General features: G+C 36.6%; 2 protein-coding genes across 2 annotated transcripts in view; one reads left to right on the plus strand and one right to left on the minus strand.

The window, feature by feature from the left end:
• LOC119080382 overlaps nucleotides 1-19,686 on the plus strand; it is a 33,243-nt gene that overhangs the window by 2,979 nt on the left and 10,578 nt on the right. The window contains exons 2-10 of the mRNA XM_037188689.1: nucleotides 423-551; nucleotides 1,188-3,485; nucleotides 4,435-4,913; nucleotides 9,367-10,805; nucleotides 12,322-12,640; nucleotides 13,194-13,292; nucleotides 13,358-14,137; nucleotides 14,256-14,735; nucleotides 14,796-14,906. Of these exons, the coding sequence (XP_037044584.1) occupies nucleotides 432-551; nucleotides 1,188-3,485; nucleotides 4,435-4,913; nucleotides 9,367-10,805; nucleotides 12,322-12,640; nucleotides 13,194-13,292; nucleotides 13,358-14,137; nucleotides 14,256-14,735; nucleotides 14,796-14,906 (6,125 nt within the window). The 5' untranslated portion in view covers nucleotides 423-431. The remainder of the gene's footprint in view (nucleotides 1-422; nucleotides 552-1,187; nucleotides 3,486-4,434; nucleotides 4,914-9,366; nucleotides 10,806-12,321; nucleotides 12,641-13,193; nucleotides 13,293-13,357; nucleotides 14,138-14,255; nucleotides 14,736-14,795; nucleotides 14,907-19,686) is intronic.
• On the minus strand, nucleotides 16,207-17,261 carry LOC119080520. Its single transcript, XM_037188930.1, has 2 exons — nucleotides 17,019-17,261; nucleotides 16,207-16,897 (listed from the first exon to the last, which is right to left on the minus strand). Exons 1-2 carry the CDS (start codon nucleotides 17,028-17,030, stop codon nucleotides 16,262-16,264), a joined length of 648 nt encoding a protein of 215 aa, XP_037044825.1. The 5' UTR covers nucleotides 17,031-17,261; the 3' UTR covers nucleotides 16,207-16,261.

Raw genomic sequence — 19,686 nt, forward strand, 5'->3', positions numbered from 1 at the left:
CTTAGTGTGGCTGGGTTTCTGTTATTGATTGTTTTATCGTTTTTATGAAACTTTAGACATATAAATATAACCTCCGGTGGAATGAGAGGTATACGTATAGAAAAGGCTGACTTTTGCAAGAGAATTTGTAAATTTGATATTGTTATAGTGTTGAACAGTGTTGAGTAGATATGTATGCATCGCAGACGATTTTCCGTGCACATGTCCGCTTCAATCGTTATTTATGGTTTCCTTTTTTTCTCCTTAAATTGGGTTTTGTTCACAACATTGAAAACTAATCACCTAATCCTTTTTTGTCTGGGACAGGACGTTTTTCAAGTTGTTTATCGATTGTGTAGCGTAGATTGAGAGCTCTGTTAAATTGTTCGTATTAGACGGATGAATCAGATTAATATAGCGGAAAAAAATGATTTTCATTTCAGACTCTGATTATGACATCAAAATCGGATTCGAATCTGGATAGCAGCTTCAAGCAAAGTAAGAAACCGATTCGTCCTAATTTATTGAAACTAATGCCGGTTGGCAGCGGCAAGAAGAGAAATAAATTTAAGGTGAGTTAAGGGTGAGTCAAATAATTAGAAAAGTGTGCTGAAATTTCCTTTCGCAAATGTCAAGTATATCATCGAATGTATTACTTCCTTTAGTCCTTCAGGTTGATACGAAATCTTTTACTTCGTAAGTTTTAAAGTTGCTTTTGCTATATAAGATCGTATAATTCAGAGTATTTCGCTTATTTTTGACTCATTGTCGATAACAGATGACATGACCGATCTTGGCCCTTCCTGACTTCTGATCTTAAAAGTTTACCCTAAAACTTCATTTGCTTTCGTACTTTACTAAAGTGTTAAATTTCTCTACTTTCTGCAACCGCATCGACAAAATTTGGTTCAAAATTCTTGAACGAAAAATATATTTAATATGATGTCATGCTCAAGCACGAAATTCCTTGAACTTTGAGAGACATTAAAAAGTCTAAAGGGTATGGCTTGATTACTTTCGCAATCATTGACGCTCTTCGCTTTCGAAGCTGAATAATTCAATGGCAGTAGTCAAAAAACCATTACCAAAAGCCAATACGAAGTGCTATTATGCTTGACCGGAAACTTTTTTTAAAAGATGAAGTCATCTCATTTCCCAGGAGTATCGAGCACAGGCCGATTTGATAAATATCCCAATTTCTGTTTCAGCTCAAATCATCCGAATCCGATGTTCGTGACCGATATCTGGACGATCCAGCATACACAGCAGACGTCAGTCATTTAGCTATTCCAATGCGACGAAACAGTGGTCCCGAATCGGAGCGTCGAAAATCATTTTCAATTATTCAGTCACAATTTTCCACCGATTCAGGCAAAGCCAACAAACACTACAATGAGTACGACGAATCGAAAGTCCAGAAGCGTAATAAGGTTTACGACAAAAAGAAGAAAAAGAGCACCGAAATGGAGAAGAAAATGTATCAGGGCCGATGCGAATCGAGCAGTTCGGACGAGTTAGAGTACAGCCGGAGAGGACAGTCGTTAGACCGGCACATAATTAAACATCAGAAGAAGATGCATTCGTCACAGCACGACATCAACACAACATCGCTGGATCATAAGAAATACAAAATGTATGCACGGAAAGACTTTGTGAGCGGTAACAGCAAATCATTCCAACAGAAATATCATTCGTCCATGAGTTATGGATCGGACTACAAAAAATCATCGTCGAAAAATGCCAGTTCTCGTTCAAGGGAGCGATTCAATGCGGAATCGATGGATATGTATCATACCGACGAAATGCAACGAGGTGGTGGAAATAGCAGTACCACTCCCGATGAAAGTAAATCAAAAGATTCCAGTCGCTTTCAAATCGGTAAGCGTTTACTGAAAGGTGAAATCGGTATAAAAAGCTTTAACTATTACCTATTGAAAGAAGGCCTCAAATCATCCAAAAAATCGCTATTCAAACATCTAAGCACGAACGATGAAAGGAAATCTTTCGAGAACGTCTCCAGAAGCGATGAAAATATTTACGAAGAAATTTTCTTTGTTGACAAAAATAAAAAGAATTTAATTTCGAATCCCGACTGTGATTTATGCATACAGGAGTGCACCAGAAAGAACTGCGACATATGTCGCGCCAACGAACTGATGGGAAAACGTGCGAATGAAAAACCATTTCGCGACGCCGAAATCGCGACAATTGATCAAAGTGTTAATATGAAAGATCTGGTCCAGCATCGCCAAAACGTACTGCAATATCAATCGTACAATCCCAACAATCCAGGGGTCTACAAAATCGAAACCACTCCAGTAGCATTCACGAATGACTACAACCCAATCTATCAAGTACCGAATAAGCCGCAGCAGCAATCCCAGCAACAGCAGAGACAAAATTATCAACAGCAATCCTATTTGAATGCTCGGAACGCGAAGTCATCGTCTTCCAGTGACTCGATTCATCAGAAAAATTTCGCCCGGCAACATGTTCAACCAACGTTCATTGACGATATACCACCATCGGAACGTTCCGATTTTCCTGGCCCGAAAATACATAAAACCGACTCAAAGGCTTCGATTGTCAGCGAGAATATATCCATGAGAAGCAGCGATAACTCAAATAATTACCAAAAACAGGCCGAAATGAGTGACTCCAGTATAGGTGATTCCTTGTTCTCCTATTCAGCCCCGCGCCGATTTTTCGGAAGTTCTGAAAGTTGTCGTTTCGGCTACGAATGCAGACGATGTAGTTACGATGGTGACAAGGTCAGCTTTTCCGACACATGCAGATACGACTGCCGGAATTGTGACTGTTCATCGAGCTACTTTTCATCGGATTTTGATGAGTTGAATTTTAGTCGCAACAATAGCACAAGATGGTCAGCAAACATGTTACAGCAAGAGGACGAAGCAGGCAGGAAAACGAAACAGTACGCACAAGATTTTTTTAAACATGTGACAAATGTTAAGAAGAAAACTCAAAGTCAAATGATTGCCGAATCGATTCCAAGAGATTCCAGTCTCAGTGTTAATCGGTTGAACAATCAGAATTTGGATTTTAAAGCGAATGTAAAGCCATCGGATAAGAAAATGCCGAACGTTAAATCAAGCCTATCAAGTGCATCGAAGAGCAGTAGCTACACCGAGTCACCGCTACATGACCAAGTTGAAAATTCGGATAATAATAAGAAGAAGGGTGCGGTACCCAAAGTAAACCAATTAAAGAAGAATGATAAAATCAAAAACGACAACGCCGATAAGTCTGATGCGAATGAGACGGCCAGTGATAAAAAGCGATCCAGCGAGGAGCTGGATGAACAGAAAATTGCGAAATCGTTAAGAGTTAACACGGACGCGAAACAGAATGTAGCTACAAAAGTGGAAAAAGGGTCACCCAAAGAATCAGAAGCCAATCAAGTGGAGAGTGTGAATTTGAGCTCTACAAAACGACCGGAATGGTTAGAATTGGAAGATGATGAGGTCTTCGAAGCTGCAAGTAATGTGAGTAGAAACTTTCTGATTAATAGGTCTGATAGTTCTGCATGGCCTATTTTTGGTAATTTAATTCGGTAAAGTCCTTAAAAACTCCAAAAAATTCTTAAAAATCCTTCAAATGAATTGTGAGAATTTTTAAGAATTTTACGGACTTAAATTACTAAAAATAGGCCCTGCAGTTGAGTGAGTCTCGTCAATCTAACGTCTATTTTCCGAGAAATTATTGGTATAGTATGTTATAAAGGAGAGACCTGCCTCTGGAATCCGTTTGTTGATCTTAATGAAAATTCATTTATCTGGTAATGAAAAATAGCTCTTTGAGTTGAATTGTATGATGAGAGTTGTAATAGTTGTGTCAGACGTCGCTGCAGGCAATGTCGCGACATTGAACTCACAACATCTGGATTTTTCTCGTCGTTGAGTGTACTTCAATTAGAGTTTAAAATGTTATTAACAGCGGAAATCTGGACCGTATCAAACCGGACTTAAAACAGACTTTCGTATAACGTCTCATCGTATCCATATGTTCCGTTAGCTCTTTATAAAAAATTAATTACTTTCATTCATGATACTTATCCAGGCTTGCGAAATTTGCGAACGACACCAAAATCATTGAATTCAATCTCTTGAAAATGTATAGAGAGTGCGCGACTGGTGCGTACCAGGGAGGAAAATTAATTTACGTTTACCTTTACCTCTCATAACATTTTACCATCGAATGTTTTCGAAATACTTTTCGATTACAATTGCACCTGTGTTGTGTTTCACAAATTCTTTCAGCAACATACAAAGTTACTTCTTCTAATATAAATCTCAAATTACAAAAAAAAAAATGAAATAAAATTATTCAACACCAACCGTATCTGTGGGTAGTCATTGCAAAATGATCTGAGCAAGAGATAAACAAACACGAAAAATAATATATCCGCATGAAAATTTTTGTTTACCTCCACAGAGTGTTACATCAGTTGGAGCGACGAACTCGAGCCAAATAAATCCAATATCAGTTCCTAACGACACAAAAGATACAGCATGCGCAGAGCAAATCGAATCAAAACAAACCACTCGTACTACACCAGATAAATTCGCTCCAACATATCCAAACGGCAAAGAATGTGTTCAACCATCGTCGGTCGTAATCCAATCACCAACACAACACCAAACTCGATTATTTGAGCCAACCGCAAATGATGCTGAGTGCAAGAAAACCATTTCGATGGACCAGCAGCAACGATTCCGACCAAACGATGAGGACGGCTCTCGGAATGTGGATACGAAAATCGATGCGGAGAGCGGCAATGTTCAGCGAACCGCCGAAGAGAAATCGAAAGAAGAAGTGGTGATATTATCAACAGAGAAGTCTAGCAATTTCTCTAAAACCGCTACAATTAGTATTATATCTGATGTTCATGTCGCAGGTGATACAGTGAACAGGTACGCGATATATTAACCAATTTTTCGTCGTATGAACGTTGCGTTTGGTTCTCTTGTTTTCGTTTTCAAAGTTTAGTTTTTTTCTTTTCTAAATACACTTTTCAACCGATCGAGTTTTTGAAAAGCGAATTTTCTTGTGTGTTACATTCAATTATGTTGCCATGTACTATCGCGTTATTAATGTGTATAACATTTCGTTCGCATTCAGGTTTTCACAATGGTACAACTATTAATGCTACCGAATAAGTGAAGGTTTTTTATTTTATTTATTAATCGATTTTGTGTTGCAAAATAATTTATTGGATGCATTGGATAAGACGATAAAACGAAGGTATAATTTTACCTTTTACGGTATGCGAGTATGGTATTTCATTAACTCGACAATTTTTTTCTCTTTTTAATTTTATTAACATTACCAAATTTGTCGCTAGATTTATTAGCTTTTTATTATACCATGGATGATTAGGTCTTGCGTCTATTTTTAAAATAAAACACGAACAAAAAAATGGTTTAATGTGACGCCAGAGCAATTAAATATTCATCAAACACATATAATGGCTTTAAAAAAAGATTCATCCCCAGGTCGCATTTGGTATTGATTAGGCATATAACCGATGAATATAAATAACAGGCTGTGACGTCTGTATCACTGTACAGAATGGCATTTCGACAAAAATTCTACGGTTGAATAATGTTTAGGGTTTCCTTTTTGTTAACATTCCGATGCACAACATTTCGATGGATACGCACCGATGATCTTTCGCAGTTTGTCCATTTCATCACACTTTTTTATTTCCAAATGAAGAGACAATTCGCTTCTGGGTGTTTACAGTGTATTGGTCATTGTACCCGGAATGGTGTATAAAGACAATATCTTCCTTGTAACCAAAGACAACAGAACAATAGTTAACACTTCACAGACGGAAAGTATCGTCAGTACGAAAATCAAATCTGTTACTTCTTTCGATCAAAGTATTTTCATCGGATTGATCCGAAATCTTGTACTTCGTTTGATTGTTGATTCGACAGGAATTTTGCATATAACTCATTCTGCAGATCATATCGATTATTTTTGTAATAGTTGTCGATAACAGATGATATGAAAGGTCCAATACTATCAGGAGTTACTAGTACCCCACATTTAAAGCGAAATGTAAAAATCTTCCACTATTTCCAGTAAAGCCTAACATTAAAAAAATAGCTTTAAAAAGCTTATTAGAAATAAGCTAATTTATAGAATTTACAGCTAATCTGTGCTTAAATGTTACCCACATAATACGATTCTTTTCCAATATTCCAAGGTCAGCATTGAGTCAAGGTAATAAATGAAAATTTATAAGAAAATCACAGACCGCCCATCGCTTGAGGATTATTTCATATTTCGTCCTTTGACAATTTTTTTTTTTCGTATTGTGCGATGTATTTTTCTTAAATGTTCCCTGGGCAACCTTTTGAAAGATTTTAGTGCGGCCTATGCTGACAGAATTGATGCGGAAATACCAACGTTTTACAAGAATAGAAATGGTGGCGTTGTATATACTGTATGTAAGATTCACTTCACCATTACAATGCGTGCTGAAGATTTTTTCATGATTTAGTTTTAAAATAGCATCGCTGAGATGAAGCAATTTTAAGGCGCTTAAAGTAATTTTCAGGCACTAGTCCGATACAAAGTTACTGTAGCAAACTCATTCTCTTTTACTAAAGTATAGGAAAGTCACATTTCTGCATCTAGACACAAAAAGAATTCTTAAAAGCATTTCCTGGACATTGCCACATTTCAATTTTTTTAATCAAATTTATTTGAAATGCTTCCATTATTGTCTAAGATAGACCAAAACTCCAATCGTCAGTTTTTTCTTACCAACCTTCTGAGCATTACAATTGTTGTGACTTAACGCACTCCAATACAACCTCATATCACCTAAGGGCTGAATAAAACCGAAAATATTTTATTTCAAAAGGAAATTCGAGAACAATGGGAAAAAGGAAAATATTTCGTCATTTCGAAGAAAAAAACATCTCAGACAAAGGTGTTTACGTTACTCGAATCTTATTCTATTAATGGATTAATAATACGAATAGAAGAAGAAGAAGAAAAAATTGATACAATTCCGTAGGTATGCCCAGCATTATACACTCGTGGTATTGTATTAAAAGTAATTTGTTGCGTTAAAAGTCGATCACTCATTTGATGTAAAGCATTACTCAATTTTCTTTTTTGTCAATGAACCCAACAAAAATATTAGCACATGCTGCTTAAAGAATGAAATTAAAATCAATAAAACTTAGGTGAAGATTGACAAAATGTGCCCAATTTACTAATAGCTTTGACTAAATTTACATACACAAACATCGAAAAGTTTTTTTTTTCTTTGATTATAAACGAATTCGTTTACCAAAAATATTATATGTAGCATAAGTACACACATCGGAATATTTACATTAATGAAAAGTAACCCACCATAAATTTAGCAAAGAATTTATAGTTCGGTAGACTTGAGTTTTCACTCTAGCGGAAGCAGAGTGTTGAACTCTATCGATATAGATTCGCATTAGCCCCATTATTAGTCATAGCTGCGAGAGATTTTGTGTGTCATTTGTGACTTCATGATTTAGTCATTTTCAATTTAAATTTCTATTGCTACTACCTCAATGTTGACAATGGTAATTCTATTAATTTAAAGACAGGTTACTCCGTACATTTGCAATTCTTCCGTTGACAAACAGACTGAACAGACCGCACTAACAATATCCAGATAAAATAAATGTTTAAAATATTAACTTTGCGTCTACGACCTCCAATTTTGAGTTGTATAATTTTTTCGCCTTTTTTATAAGAAAATAATCTAAATAAATATGTGGGTTGAATCGGATGAATGACATTGGCTTTTACACGTTGTATGACGTCATACTATCTCAAAAATATATCTCTTCGGTCAGATTATAGGTATTTTAACAAAAAATTTCTTTGTTTTTGAATTTATTTTGCAATAAATTTTTCGTTTTCTTGTTAAAATAAAACATCGGTACCATCACCATCGTCTTCGACGGATTCGATTGAATAGATTTGCATTTCGATTCGCAAAGCGAACAGGTTCATTTAATTGAGAGTAATGGTGTCTGTAGACTGGTTTTTCATTTATGGATTTTCTATCGGAATTCATGCAATTATTAAGTCTAAAATTATTCCAGTTTTTTCGCGGATATTTTTCTGTCAGTTTTACCATAAATGAGGTTTTAGAGTTTCAGTGGTTTGTGAGTCTTCGGCGATGAAATGAACAGAAATTAGGCAACAACTTTTTGTTACGACTTCTCATGTTCCTATGATGTTTACCGATATTCTTAATACTTTTAAATTTACTTACGACACATAGTAAGCAGTTCAATGTTTGTAGAGTTCTTGAAATAACGAGGTAAAACCTCAACCTCATTCGATATATAAATTCAAGATTCTCATTTCAGTGTCTTCTTCATTTATCCCCAAGAAGGACTTAAGGACGCTTAATTAAGGTTACAAAAAAAAAATGTGCTCCGCCTACGGGCATTGTACGTTGTAAGTGCTCCCAAAGCTTGAATTATTTTCAACGTACTATGTATATCAGTCAAGTTCACGGCTCTCCGAAATTATTTCGAACGAAAATTCGGATGCTGCTTCGGCCACCCCCATATGTGAAGGATTAAACTTCGTTCAAATCCTTGTTACTTGTTCCAAAACACGTGTAACCTTTATGTTCAATCGATAATTAAAATTATCATCGCAACACAATTTTGCACCCCTAAATGTATCAAGTTTAACTTCTGCTCCAATAATTTTCATTAATTTTTGTCTCAGGTGGATGAGGTTGGTGCAGAAAAAATTACCTCGAAATCGTGAAAACTAAATATTTGATTGCTATTCAATGAAAATATGAAGATTGCTGTTAATTCTCAAATTGTATTTAAAACAACATCAAACAGTTCCCATTTCGCTATTCATTTACTTAATCTCCTGGCTCTAGTATTTGCTCCACCACGTTCAATTCTTATGTTAACTAATGATTCCGCCAGCAATAAACGCGTTGATGTAAAAACAAAAATTCTTGCGTCCTATAGCCAAAAAGGGACACTTACAACACCGAACACCATTGAAATGTACGTTCGATGATAAATCATTTTATAACAGCGAGTTTCAATGAAACAAAGACAAGCTCATCATGTCAATTTTAATTTATTAAATTTTAATCGAATGAGAAACCATTAGAGTAATTATGAAACGCTAAGATTATGGAGCCACACAAAATGCTTGAATATAAATTGGGATTTCGGTATAACCGTTATTACGGTCGTTTTAGGTTTTATCAATTTTTGTGTACAAATTTTCTCTTGGCTGTTTACATAACTTATTAATTAGTTTAAAATATTACGTTTTATCACTTGCTTGACCCACTTCTCTTTCAAATTAAACCTACAGAAATCAACCGACAGAGACGAAAAAAAGCCCTTCATCGCATACCTCACCGGAGATTGCGACGGCAAGTGTTGCACCACTGTTCGATAGCAACGATTTACCCGATTTTCCGTTACCGGATTTACCTGTGACCACCAAATCGCAAACAACTCAAAACGCCCCAGTCGCCGAATACCATCATTCATTGCCGACAAGTTACAAGGCAAAACAACGCAACGTCGACAAATTAAAGCAATTCCCGCTCCAACGCACCGCCACCGACAACATGTTATCCCGGAAACTACCAAATCGCAGAGAATCTGACCAATACCTTAGCTTCAACGATGATATGCCCAAATATTTGTTCGGCGATCGAACGATGCCGGGTGGATTGCAGAAAATGACTCGACCAGATGAGAAAATATTCCTAAATAAATCTGGATACGTTCAGGTCAATCAGAGACGTGCCGACAAATCGCCAGTGCGAAGTGGTCGACGGCACTCGAAAACGAATCCGCAGGATGATGTTAGATCGAGCTCTTTTAATCGCTTTAATAGTTTGGATCGATGTGAAAATCTTAGCTATCATCAACCGAGTCATAAATTTAGTAAAATCGAAGAGCTCATATCGAGAGATGAGGCTAGAAGCATTAATGTGACGCTAAAGAAATTTGAACTGGATCCTCGGATATCAGCGTTACTGAACGATCGGCCTGGGTTTTTGCCGATAAAGCGAGCGGCGGATAATGATTCACCACCGCCGATAACACCGATCATTTCTCCACCACCAGCATTTCAAGATTCAAAATCTAGCAAACCTAAGAGCAGCGAAATGGTGTCGAAAATTCATTTGTCGGTGAACAACAAATTAAATTCGGATAAAATGACCACAGGGACTAATAAGAAAGTTGTAAATCAAAGCATTAATTGTAGTAACAATAATTTAAATAATAGCAACAATCACAATAATAATAACAATAACAAAGGAATGGTATTCTCAAGAAGCTTCGAATACGACAACAGAGAGCCACGTCAATACAATGAAATATTCTCAAAAAGTTTTGACTACGACTTTAAAACTCCGTTTACGGAAGATAAACGAAGTGCTAAGGACAAAACGAAAGCGTTCACAACGCTAACCGGTGTATCGCCCAACTATCTGACGAAGAAAGAAAGATCGCTCGAAAATAGCCGGGACAATTCGCCGCAGCATCATCAATATCTGGAACCGTTGCCGATTGTCCGACAAATCAAACAAAAGTCTCACGTTCGCACTACGTTGTCAATTCGCCCGGAAAAGTTTCGATCAATGGATGAGGAGAAAGGACGATCGAGACGGGCTCAATTTACCAAAACGAATATTGAGAATTCAATAACCGGCATCGGACAAGGCTTCAGAAGTTTCGATGCATCGATGGCAATAAACAAAAGACTTAATTCGTGCGATAGTGGTGCCAGATCAGGTATGATAATTAATCTATTACTTCATTTGATTTCCGAATTTTCAAGACATTGACAAAAAATCTATTACATCATTTCTTTAAACAATCGTTTTACTATAAGGTTACATTAATGTGTGCTCATCGTTTATTTTCGTCATCACAGTCGATAACAAATGAATTAGCCGTCCGAAAAAGTAGGGAACACTCCCCAAAAAATCTTTATCAGAAGCAAATGTTTCGAAGTTTCGCACGGTGATGTACACAGATTTGTGAGCGTATCTCAAGGCTATAAGTCCACAAGTGTCAGACATCCTTACATACATACATTACCATTTCGAAATTATTTTGATCATGAGTTATTTAACTAGTTAGGTATCATGATCCTCTAGCATGCATTTCCGATCGAACCCTTCTTGTTCAATTGATTTTTGGTGCAATTCATCACTTTACTGAACTAATTAAAGTATGAGCGTTAAGAATGACAATATTTAGTAATGGTATCACTCTGGCAAAGAGTGCTCTCCATCCTGACTAATATAATTTCCAACGTTTGTTTTGGCAGATTGATAAAAATATCGTACTTCATTAGTTCAAACATGATATAAGACGACATTAGGTTCATTGCTTATTTTTATCACCGCTGTCGAAAACAGACGAAATAGCTAAATTTTTTGTGTTTGATGTAAAATTACGTTTAGACTGACCTTAACAAAGCGTATAGGCAAAAGTTTCATTCGACTGTATGCCAGGCTAAAAAGAATGAAGGATATTCCCACTGGAGCCGTAGTATACCATTACAATAAAAGCAAACTTTCTTCTAGCCAATTTTCGGGATAGAGTTTTAATACCCGTCCCGATTGTAGAATCGGATTTAGTGTTTTTATTCAGTATTATGTCTCTGTACCATTTGGAGTTAGTCGGTTAGTGGAACGCCCATTACTCTGTAAGTTAAATCTACAAAGAAATTGACTAATACAAAGATAAGGTAATATGTTAATATAGTTCTGCTTAAAGGAAAAAAGGAATCCTAAATCGAAATTAGCGTTAAAAATTTATGCACGAACGGGTCGCTTGTTGTCTGCAAAGTATTATGTCGTTTCCATGTTTAGAGGCAATACACTTTACATCATAATACATTTTGAACTTTTCACAGTCTATTTGATTAGGGAAAATATTATACCCTCAAAATGTTATAATCAAATTGCATATTTTGAATGATGCGATTAGGGGTCGTCTATAATACGTATGAATCGAGATCTGAATCTAGATACAAACAAAATAAAGGTTTGCCAGTTATTATTTTAAAAATTGATTTAACTTTGAATTATATAGCCCGACAACCAATGGCTATTTCAGACGTGATCTGTTTAGATATGTAAATTCGGACATTATTGCTGGCTCTGCATTAAAAAAATAAAATGAATTATAATATGGCAGGTTGTCTGGTATAAAGCCGCAATTTACGCTGCTCAGTAGTAATAGTCTTAAAATCATGAAGCAGAAATAAATGCAACAAAAACTCTTAACCATTTTCCAGATCTATCAAACGACGAAATCGACAGCGACAATCATTCGAATGGTCAACGATCGAATTATCTCTTCTCGCAGAGCCGTCACACCCAAAGTGTGATCAAAAAGCAGAGATCATTGACACCGGACAAATCCTCCGACGATCAATCGCAAATGAGCAAACGCTACATCAATTCCGACAAACGGAGCATCACCAAAAACAGTTCGGTAGAATCACAGGGTTCGGTCTACTTAAAATCGAGTTCCAGTTCACGCAGCAGCATACTGGATCGACAACGGCATGACGATAATAAATTCATTTCATCGAGAAGCTCGTCCACGTCGAGGTAATTAGCAAAGGGTTCATCCCTCGGAATAAATGTATTAGCCTCGATTACAAAAGATGTTGAAAATGAATCGCTGGTGTAATGCTAACTTTATTCTATCGTGACATTAGTCACATTTTTGATAGCCCTGAAACGGGCCGATTGTCCAAATAGTTAGTCCTTTCCCATTCCCATATGCCTTCATTTTTACCCCTTTCCGTTTTTACGTATTTGTAACGTACGCCATCGGGATACGTGGAGTTTTTGACTAAAGGCCAGTTTTGCATAATTTCGTACGACTGCCTTTCTTTTCCGGTAGAGGTGTTTACCAACCCGTGGTGCAATGGTGCATACCAACTTTTTGTCTCGTAAATTTCTTTGTTCCCGACTGTGCTCGTTGTGGTTTCCACCTACACAATGTTTGAGATTTGGGAAGTTTCTTCCATACCAATTTGAAACTCGTACCCAGAACGACATTAGAGACAGGCTTTAATTTTCGAAATTGTTAAAACATAATATCGCATAAACTTTTGAAGGAAATTTGGGAATGTGGGCTCATGTTAATTTATGTTAGTTTCAGTGGCGGCGAACAAGAAGCATTGAACTTTAATCGCTCCAGATACAGGCAACAGCCGCAGGAACTTTCGACGGGAAGTAGAATTCGCAGGTCCAGGTAAGATCCATAATTTACCCAATAGAGCTGTACTCTTTGTTACATTCAATTTTATGCTTTGTAAGGTCACTTCAATTAACCGAAAGATCACCGAGTCGTTCGAAGCAAGCCTTTAAGAATGCCATGCCAAATGCGCCATCGAACAACAAATACACACAGCAACAACGAGAGAGACCCAACAAAAGATCAGAACAATCCGTTCAAGAACAGCGCTCATTCGAAACGGAGTACAACAAGTACCAGTATAATTCCAAGTTGGACTTCGACAAAAGTCGCTCTTTCGATGATGACTATGGCAATGATCAGACGCGTGCGAGTAAATTCATCAACGAAAATCGATCACTCAGCAACGACAGAGTATTTTCGAGTGCACCCGCTAAAACGAAACAGAACATGGCAAACTACGGCACACGACTCTACGATCACGAAATGATGTACGATATGGCACGCAAAGTAATGGACCGATCACCAATCATGGAATTTAATGATCGAAAACGGGATCCGAATCTCAGCCGAGAAAAATCGCCCAGCAGCAGCAACGAACACTTGATGTCGCATCGCAGCATTTCAAAAAATCATAAGGACCATTTCGGAGCAGGAGACCTATCGCCGAACGAAATAGTCTATCGTAGTCGTCTATCGCCCGGAACCGAGGTGGATGTTGTGCATGATTATGATATGAAGTATAAAAGTGATGTGTTGGACAGTGAACTGATTAAAGAGGCCAAATTGGTTACCGAATTTCTATACGGCAATCGAACGAAGGCCGAAATATTGTTAAATCAACGGCGTAAAGAGCAAAAACAATTAAATCAAAGGCCTGGACCAATGACTTCATCTGGAAGGTATATTCGAAATTAGCACGCAATATACGACACATACTGCCGTTTTAGAAATTTTTGCTTTTTTAGATTTTCAGTTCATTTTTAGTTTCTTTTCATTTTTTATATTTTCATTTTTCAGTTGTACGGCCAGCTCCTGTGACTTTTGGCCACATTGTGGCATTACACATAATTTTGTTACGAACAAAGCGCAACATCTTACGCAATCACGATCACATGATGATTTGAATCTTAACAATAAGTCAGTGTTGAGTGTTTGCGATAGTGATCGATATATCGGGTCCAATAATGTAAAAACTGAAAATCAATTATCCGCAAAGTGTTCGGTTAATGGGCGTGTTGGTTGTGGTGGTGTTGATGATGGTGACGGGTGTGCTGACGATAATAAAAACAATAAAACTGTGATAAAAATAACTGCTAAACCACCGATTTACGAGAGATTAAATCCGAAAACGGCAACCACAAAATGTCTGTTGGATGAACGTGAGATGCCGATAACACGTGAACGGGATGGATTGAAATTGGAACAAAATAAGGGATTACGGATGCGTGGGTCAACGGGCAGTGATAGTGGCTTGTCATCGGATCGATGTACATTGAGGTAATAGTGTAAATGCGATATTTGGTTCTTTCATGTTTCTAAACATACAATTTCCGGCAGGTCACCAATATTCAAGAATCAATCACCGAGGAATGGAGGAACATCTATGCAAGAGTTGTGTGACAACAAATTAAGGAGTCTTTCATTACCAAGGATTGAATGCAGAGATGAGTAAGTTTATTAAAATTGACATTATCATCGCACTTAAAAGGTTCCTGTCATCGTATTTTTCATATTTATTACGTAGAAAAATGTCCGTTAAAACGCACAAGGCAGGGTTTAGTTTGTTATTCGTATTTACTGAATTTACTGAAACTTACCAAAATTCACCGAATTTATATTTCGATAAATTTAGTAAATATTCTGTAATTTTCAGGGCAGTTTGTTCATCTTAAGAAAACACAATTTTAGATTAATCAGAGCTTTAAAAGCCATCGATGTCCCAACAATTACGTGATTCTTAGTTCATGATATTTTGACGGAAAATTTGAATTCGGTAAGACGAATAAATTGACGAATAATAGGCACTGTAACGAAGTAAAACATTCGAAGAAGTAACCACTGGCAAAAATCTGTCCCAAATATTCCAAATCCATTCTAGTCCAATAATTCTGTGGTGTACAAAAAAGGGAACAAAACCTTTTTTTTAAATAAATTGAGTTAAAGCGGAGTCTGGGAGTCAAGGTCAGCCAAGTATTCGTTAACACAATACTTCGCAATATTCTCTTGATTTCCGCTCAAAATTCCAATATTCCAATCCAATTCGTTCTTTTGCTAAAGACATTGTTCTGAGTTTTTTCGTCAGCATTGTTCATTCGTTAGTAAAATAACCAGCCATAACCAAGCTGTAACGAAGACGAACAAACCAATGTCACCAAATAGTTTGACAAAAATTGAAAGTTACCCTTGACCTTGCAACTGTGTGGACATTCCCAGACAGTTCGAACGTGCAATGAAATTAGCATTTGGTACCTTTTTACACTCACAGTTCTCAGTATTCACCCACTGTTAACATGTCTTTGCATTTGTACTAAAAACAGCGCTAGGTCAGTACTCGTTACAGTGAGCTTACCAGCTAACAACAATCACCACCCATCGACCAAGTGATTGGACTAACTACAAATTTTGGTCTTTAAAGTGTTGTATTTTGTTTTCAGTTACCTGACGAATTACCTCTATACCACCTGTGTCGAGTCGGTGTTCTTTTCATTCGTTTTTATCGCTCTACGAAGCATTACGAAGGAATAGTGTCTACAACACAAAAGTCGAACGTTTCCAAACCCAAACCATTTTATAAATCTTCAACTGTTTTTTCAAAGCTCAACATAGATCTGCATGTTACTCTAATGAAGGACTAGATTTTTCGGAAATTTGTTTCTGAACAATTTTGCTTTACGCTCCATTTTCTTCCACAGAAACTGTTATCATCCAAACAAACCTTTCCAAAAATTCCGTTAAACACAAAATTTCTTGGCCTTAGCTTTTTTATTCAAGAACTCTTGTCAGCTACATTAGCCATATTAATACTACAGTTTCTCACCTACTTTTGAAGTTTCAATCAATTTCTGTCGTTCACTATCAATGTGCCCTGGAATATGATGGCTTGTTTCAAACTGACGTTCGGTGTCACCAACATTAGGAATTCGATGACTGGTTTGAAAACTCTCCGAACGTTGTTTTTCATCTCCTTTCACAGCATACACAATTATCGGTTCATCTGATTTAGTCGATTGATTCGATGATTCTTTAGCCTTAATGCTAGTCTTAAGAGCACCGCTATCACTCACATCGTCATGATTGTATTCGATTCTAACGGGTTTCTCATCACTTTGATTGTTTTCGGATTTTTCCAACTCCTTTTCGTCGTTTAATTTTTTCTTTTCATTTTCGCCACTGGGTTCATTGTCTCTTGCTTCAACTTTTAAATTTTCTTGGGGCTCATTTTCAACGGCAGGTGTTTTCTCACTCAATGATTTGCTATCGCGATCAGTACTGTCATCTAAGACTATGCGCTCTGGCGGTTTCGGGTCCATAGGTATGTCCGGATTGATGGGTGACGGTCGAATGAACTCAAATGTGTGTGAATCGGCAGGTTTTTCTAAAGGTTCCGAGTCCAGTGGAGCTGATGACACAGTTACAAAAACGAGACCAACAATAATAACCTGCCAAGTTAGAAAAGAGTTTATTTTCAATGTAAAAGTGTCCATAATCCACAACAATCAATAAAGGTCACGTTGGTATATCGAAAACGCACAACAAGAAAAAAAAATTAATTTCACTTACAAATTTCAACATTTTTACGATTTTTATTCAAGCCAAAAACTTGTTCAACGATCTCAACCAAAAATTTGACTTTAACTGATTGCAGCCATAGCAAATTATCGGTTTTTATACTATTCATTCAGTCCAACTATACCATTTAGCTATTTGGGTGCTAATTGATTAATTTGTATATTCAAACGAAAACTTATTCATCGTATTTATGCTAACAACTCTTTTTATGTGCTGTGTGCACTGCAATTATTAATACTAGTGATGGGTGGTGGGCACTATTATAAAAAAAAAGTTTAAATGAAAATTGGCAGTTGCCAAGAACAAACATATCACAAATTTGGTATTTCTACTTTTTACGTTAAAAATGTAAAACCGTTGTTCAATCAGCGAGCAACTGATGTTTGCTTTATGTGAAAATACCAAATAATTTTAATTATAATCAACGACCGATATGTAGTATAAATGTAAATAGACAAAGATGTTGGAATCAAAATTATTTGCTTTATATTTAGATGCTCTTTTACAATTTCATTAACTCATGGAATCTGGTACTTCTATTGTTGAACGTTTGATACAAATCTCTTACTTCACTCGTTTTAACATTAATTTTTCTACGTAAGGGTGTATACTAGACTGAGTTCATCACTTATTATTGTGCCAGTTGCCGATAACAGATGAATTAACCAAGTAAAACGTTTACTTAAGTTACTTCATCTACGTTTGAATGCATGTATTTTCTAAGTAAGGTACTTTACTCAAAAAGTTGAGGTAAGGTTTCGCCACAGTGAAATAAAGTTTACATCACTAGTAATAGTTATTTTCATGTGTCGGGGCCGAAAATGAGGGAGTTTTGAGATTTCTCTCTGGTTTTCTACCGCTTACATGAAAATTTTTTTGAGTATCTGTTTTGAACGATTGACTTTAGGCACTTTCGCATGTAGCCCTCACTTCGTCCAAAACAGATACACAAATAACTATTACGTATCGATTGAGGAGGCCGAAAGAGTTACGTATTAAGTTTTATAGAAAAATGTAAGCCAAAGGGGCGTGGGCTTACATATCTGTCACTTTCGGCCCGTGGGTTTACATTTTTTTCTTTCGTTCCGCAATATAATAGTACATTTCGTACCTAGGACTAAAAGTCTTTTTTAGCGTGTGAGAAGTTTCCAGACAGAGTCGAAGGCGAGGTCTGGAATCGAATACGCTAAATAAGACTTTTAGTCCGTGGTACGAATTAGTTATTTGCATCACTTGGATTGAAACAACGAAATTACAGTATACGTGTGAATTCGTATACCGAGAGAATAATTCGGATGCAAAAATTATTCTCGTGGTATACGAATTCACACATATACTGTGATTGGGTGGTTTCAATCCTGTGATGCAAACAATTTTATACACTCGTAACACCATGAAATACACAAACAACAAAACCAAATATTATACACACCGTTGAACTTGAACGTATAGAAGAGGAATGAGAATAAAAACGAAACCGATAATACACGATATAAAGCCGAACGAGCTGATCGTTCGATGTGCATCACACTACTTGTTGATACGGAGAGTAAACTCCGCCTTCGTATCAAATTTCTCTCTTTAAACATAAACAAACTCCACCATTAAGGAAAACATGGCCTGGATCCCTAGACCTGTTTGCAAGGTCTGCTGAGAGAGAACTAAAAAAGTGTGGTTTCCGATAACTTTTGACGCGTTATATTTAGTGTTTTCATGGTTTGGCGAGTGTAAAGTATTTTTCATATTGGATGAAGAAAAAATGCGACGAAGTCGCACTTTTCGTGTACTATGTGTAAAAAATATTTAATTCAAACACGTGAGGTATAGTTAACTTTACTGCACGGATCCAAAACTTTACCTCAAGTTTTTGAATAAAATGCCTTACTTGGCAATGGTGCAAATGATAGAAATGGTACTTCTTGTGTGTTTCACATAAGAAGTACAATTTCCATCATTTGCCCCATTGTTTAGTAATGTACTGTTTTTAATGAGCAGCATGGCTACTAGGGATTTCGCGCCGTGCCTTTCACAATAATTGACAAAGTGACACATTTGGAAGTGGCAGCTCCCGTTTTTATGTTACGCGAAATTCCTTAACACCACATTTAGTTATAGATTCGAATGAAACGACGTAATCAGTTTGCAAGTTCTGGTGAAAATTAATTACAATTTACACAAATATTATATTTTCAAACTTGACTGTCAAAAACATTCGCCCTCCTGTCAAAATGAATTAATTTTACCAAATAGTTTGTTGCCAATTTGAATTGGTGGCAACATTTGGTTTTTTTAACCTAATTTCTTACTTGTCACTAGTGCAGGAGGTTTGTTCTATCAACATTCGTTCGCCAAGCGAGTCGCCACCGGTCAGCGGTGGGTCTTTATTTTATTTTTTACAAGTTGGCACACGTGCATTTGTACCCCCTGAAAACCCATGTTCCAACTTACGTAATAAACATATACTAAACGAGTTAACCTTAATATATGGGAAAAGTTCGAAATTGCTTCACAAAATTTATTGAGCGAGATAAGGTGAGATAATATCATTTTGTCTCTCGATATTTAATATATGAACAGATCGTCGAAAAATCATAGAAACTCATCTAGCGAACGATTTTTATAATGAACGCATACATATATGCTCCTATCTTCTCAATGA

Source organism: Bradysia coprophila, unplaced genomic scaffold (genome assembly GCF_014529535.1).
Source record: "Bradysia coprophila strain Holo2 unplaced genomic scaffold, BU_Bcop_v1 contig_350, whole genome shotgun sequence".
NCBI classification, from domain to species: Eukaryota; Metazoa; Arthropoda; class Insecta; order Diptera; family Sciaridae; genus Bradysia; species Bradysia coprophila.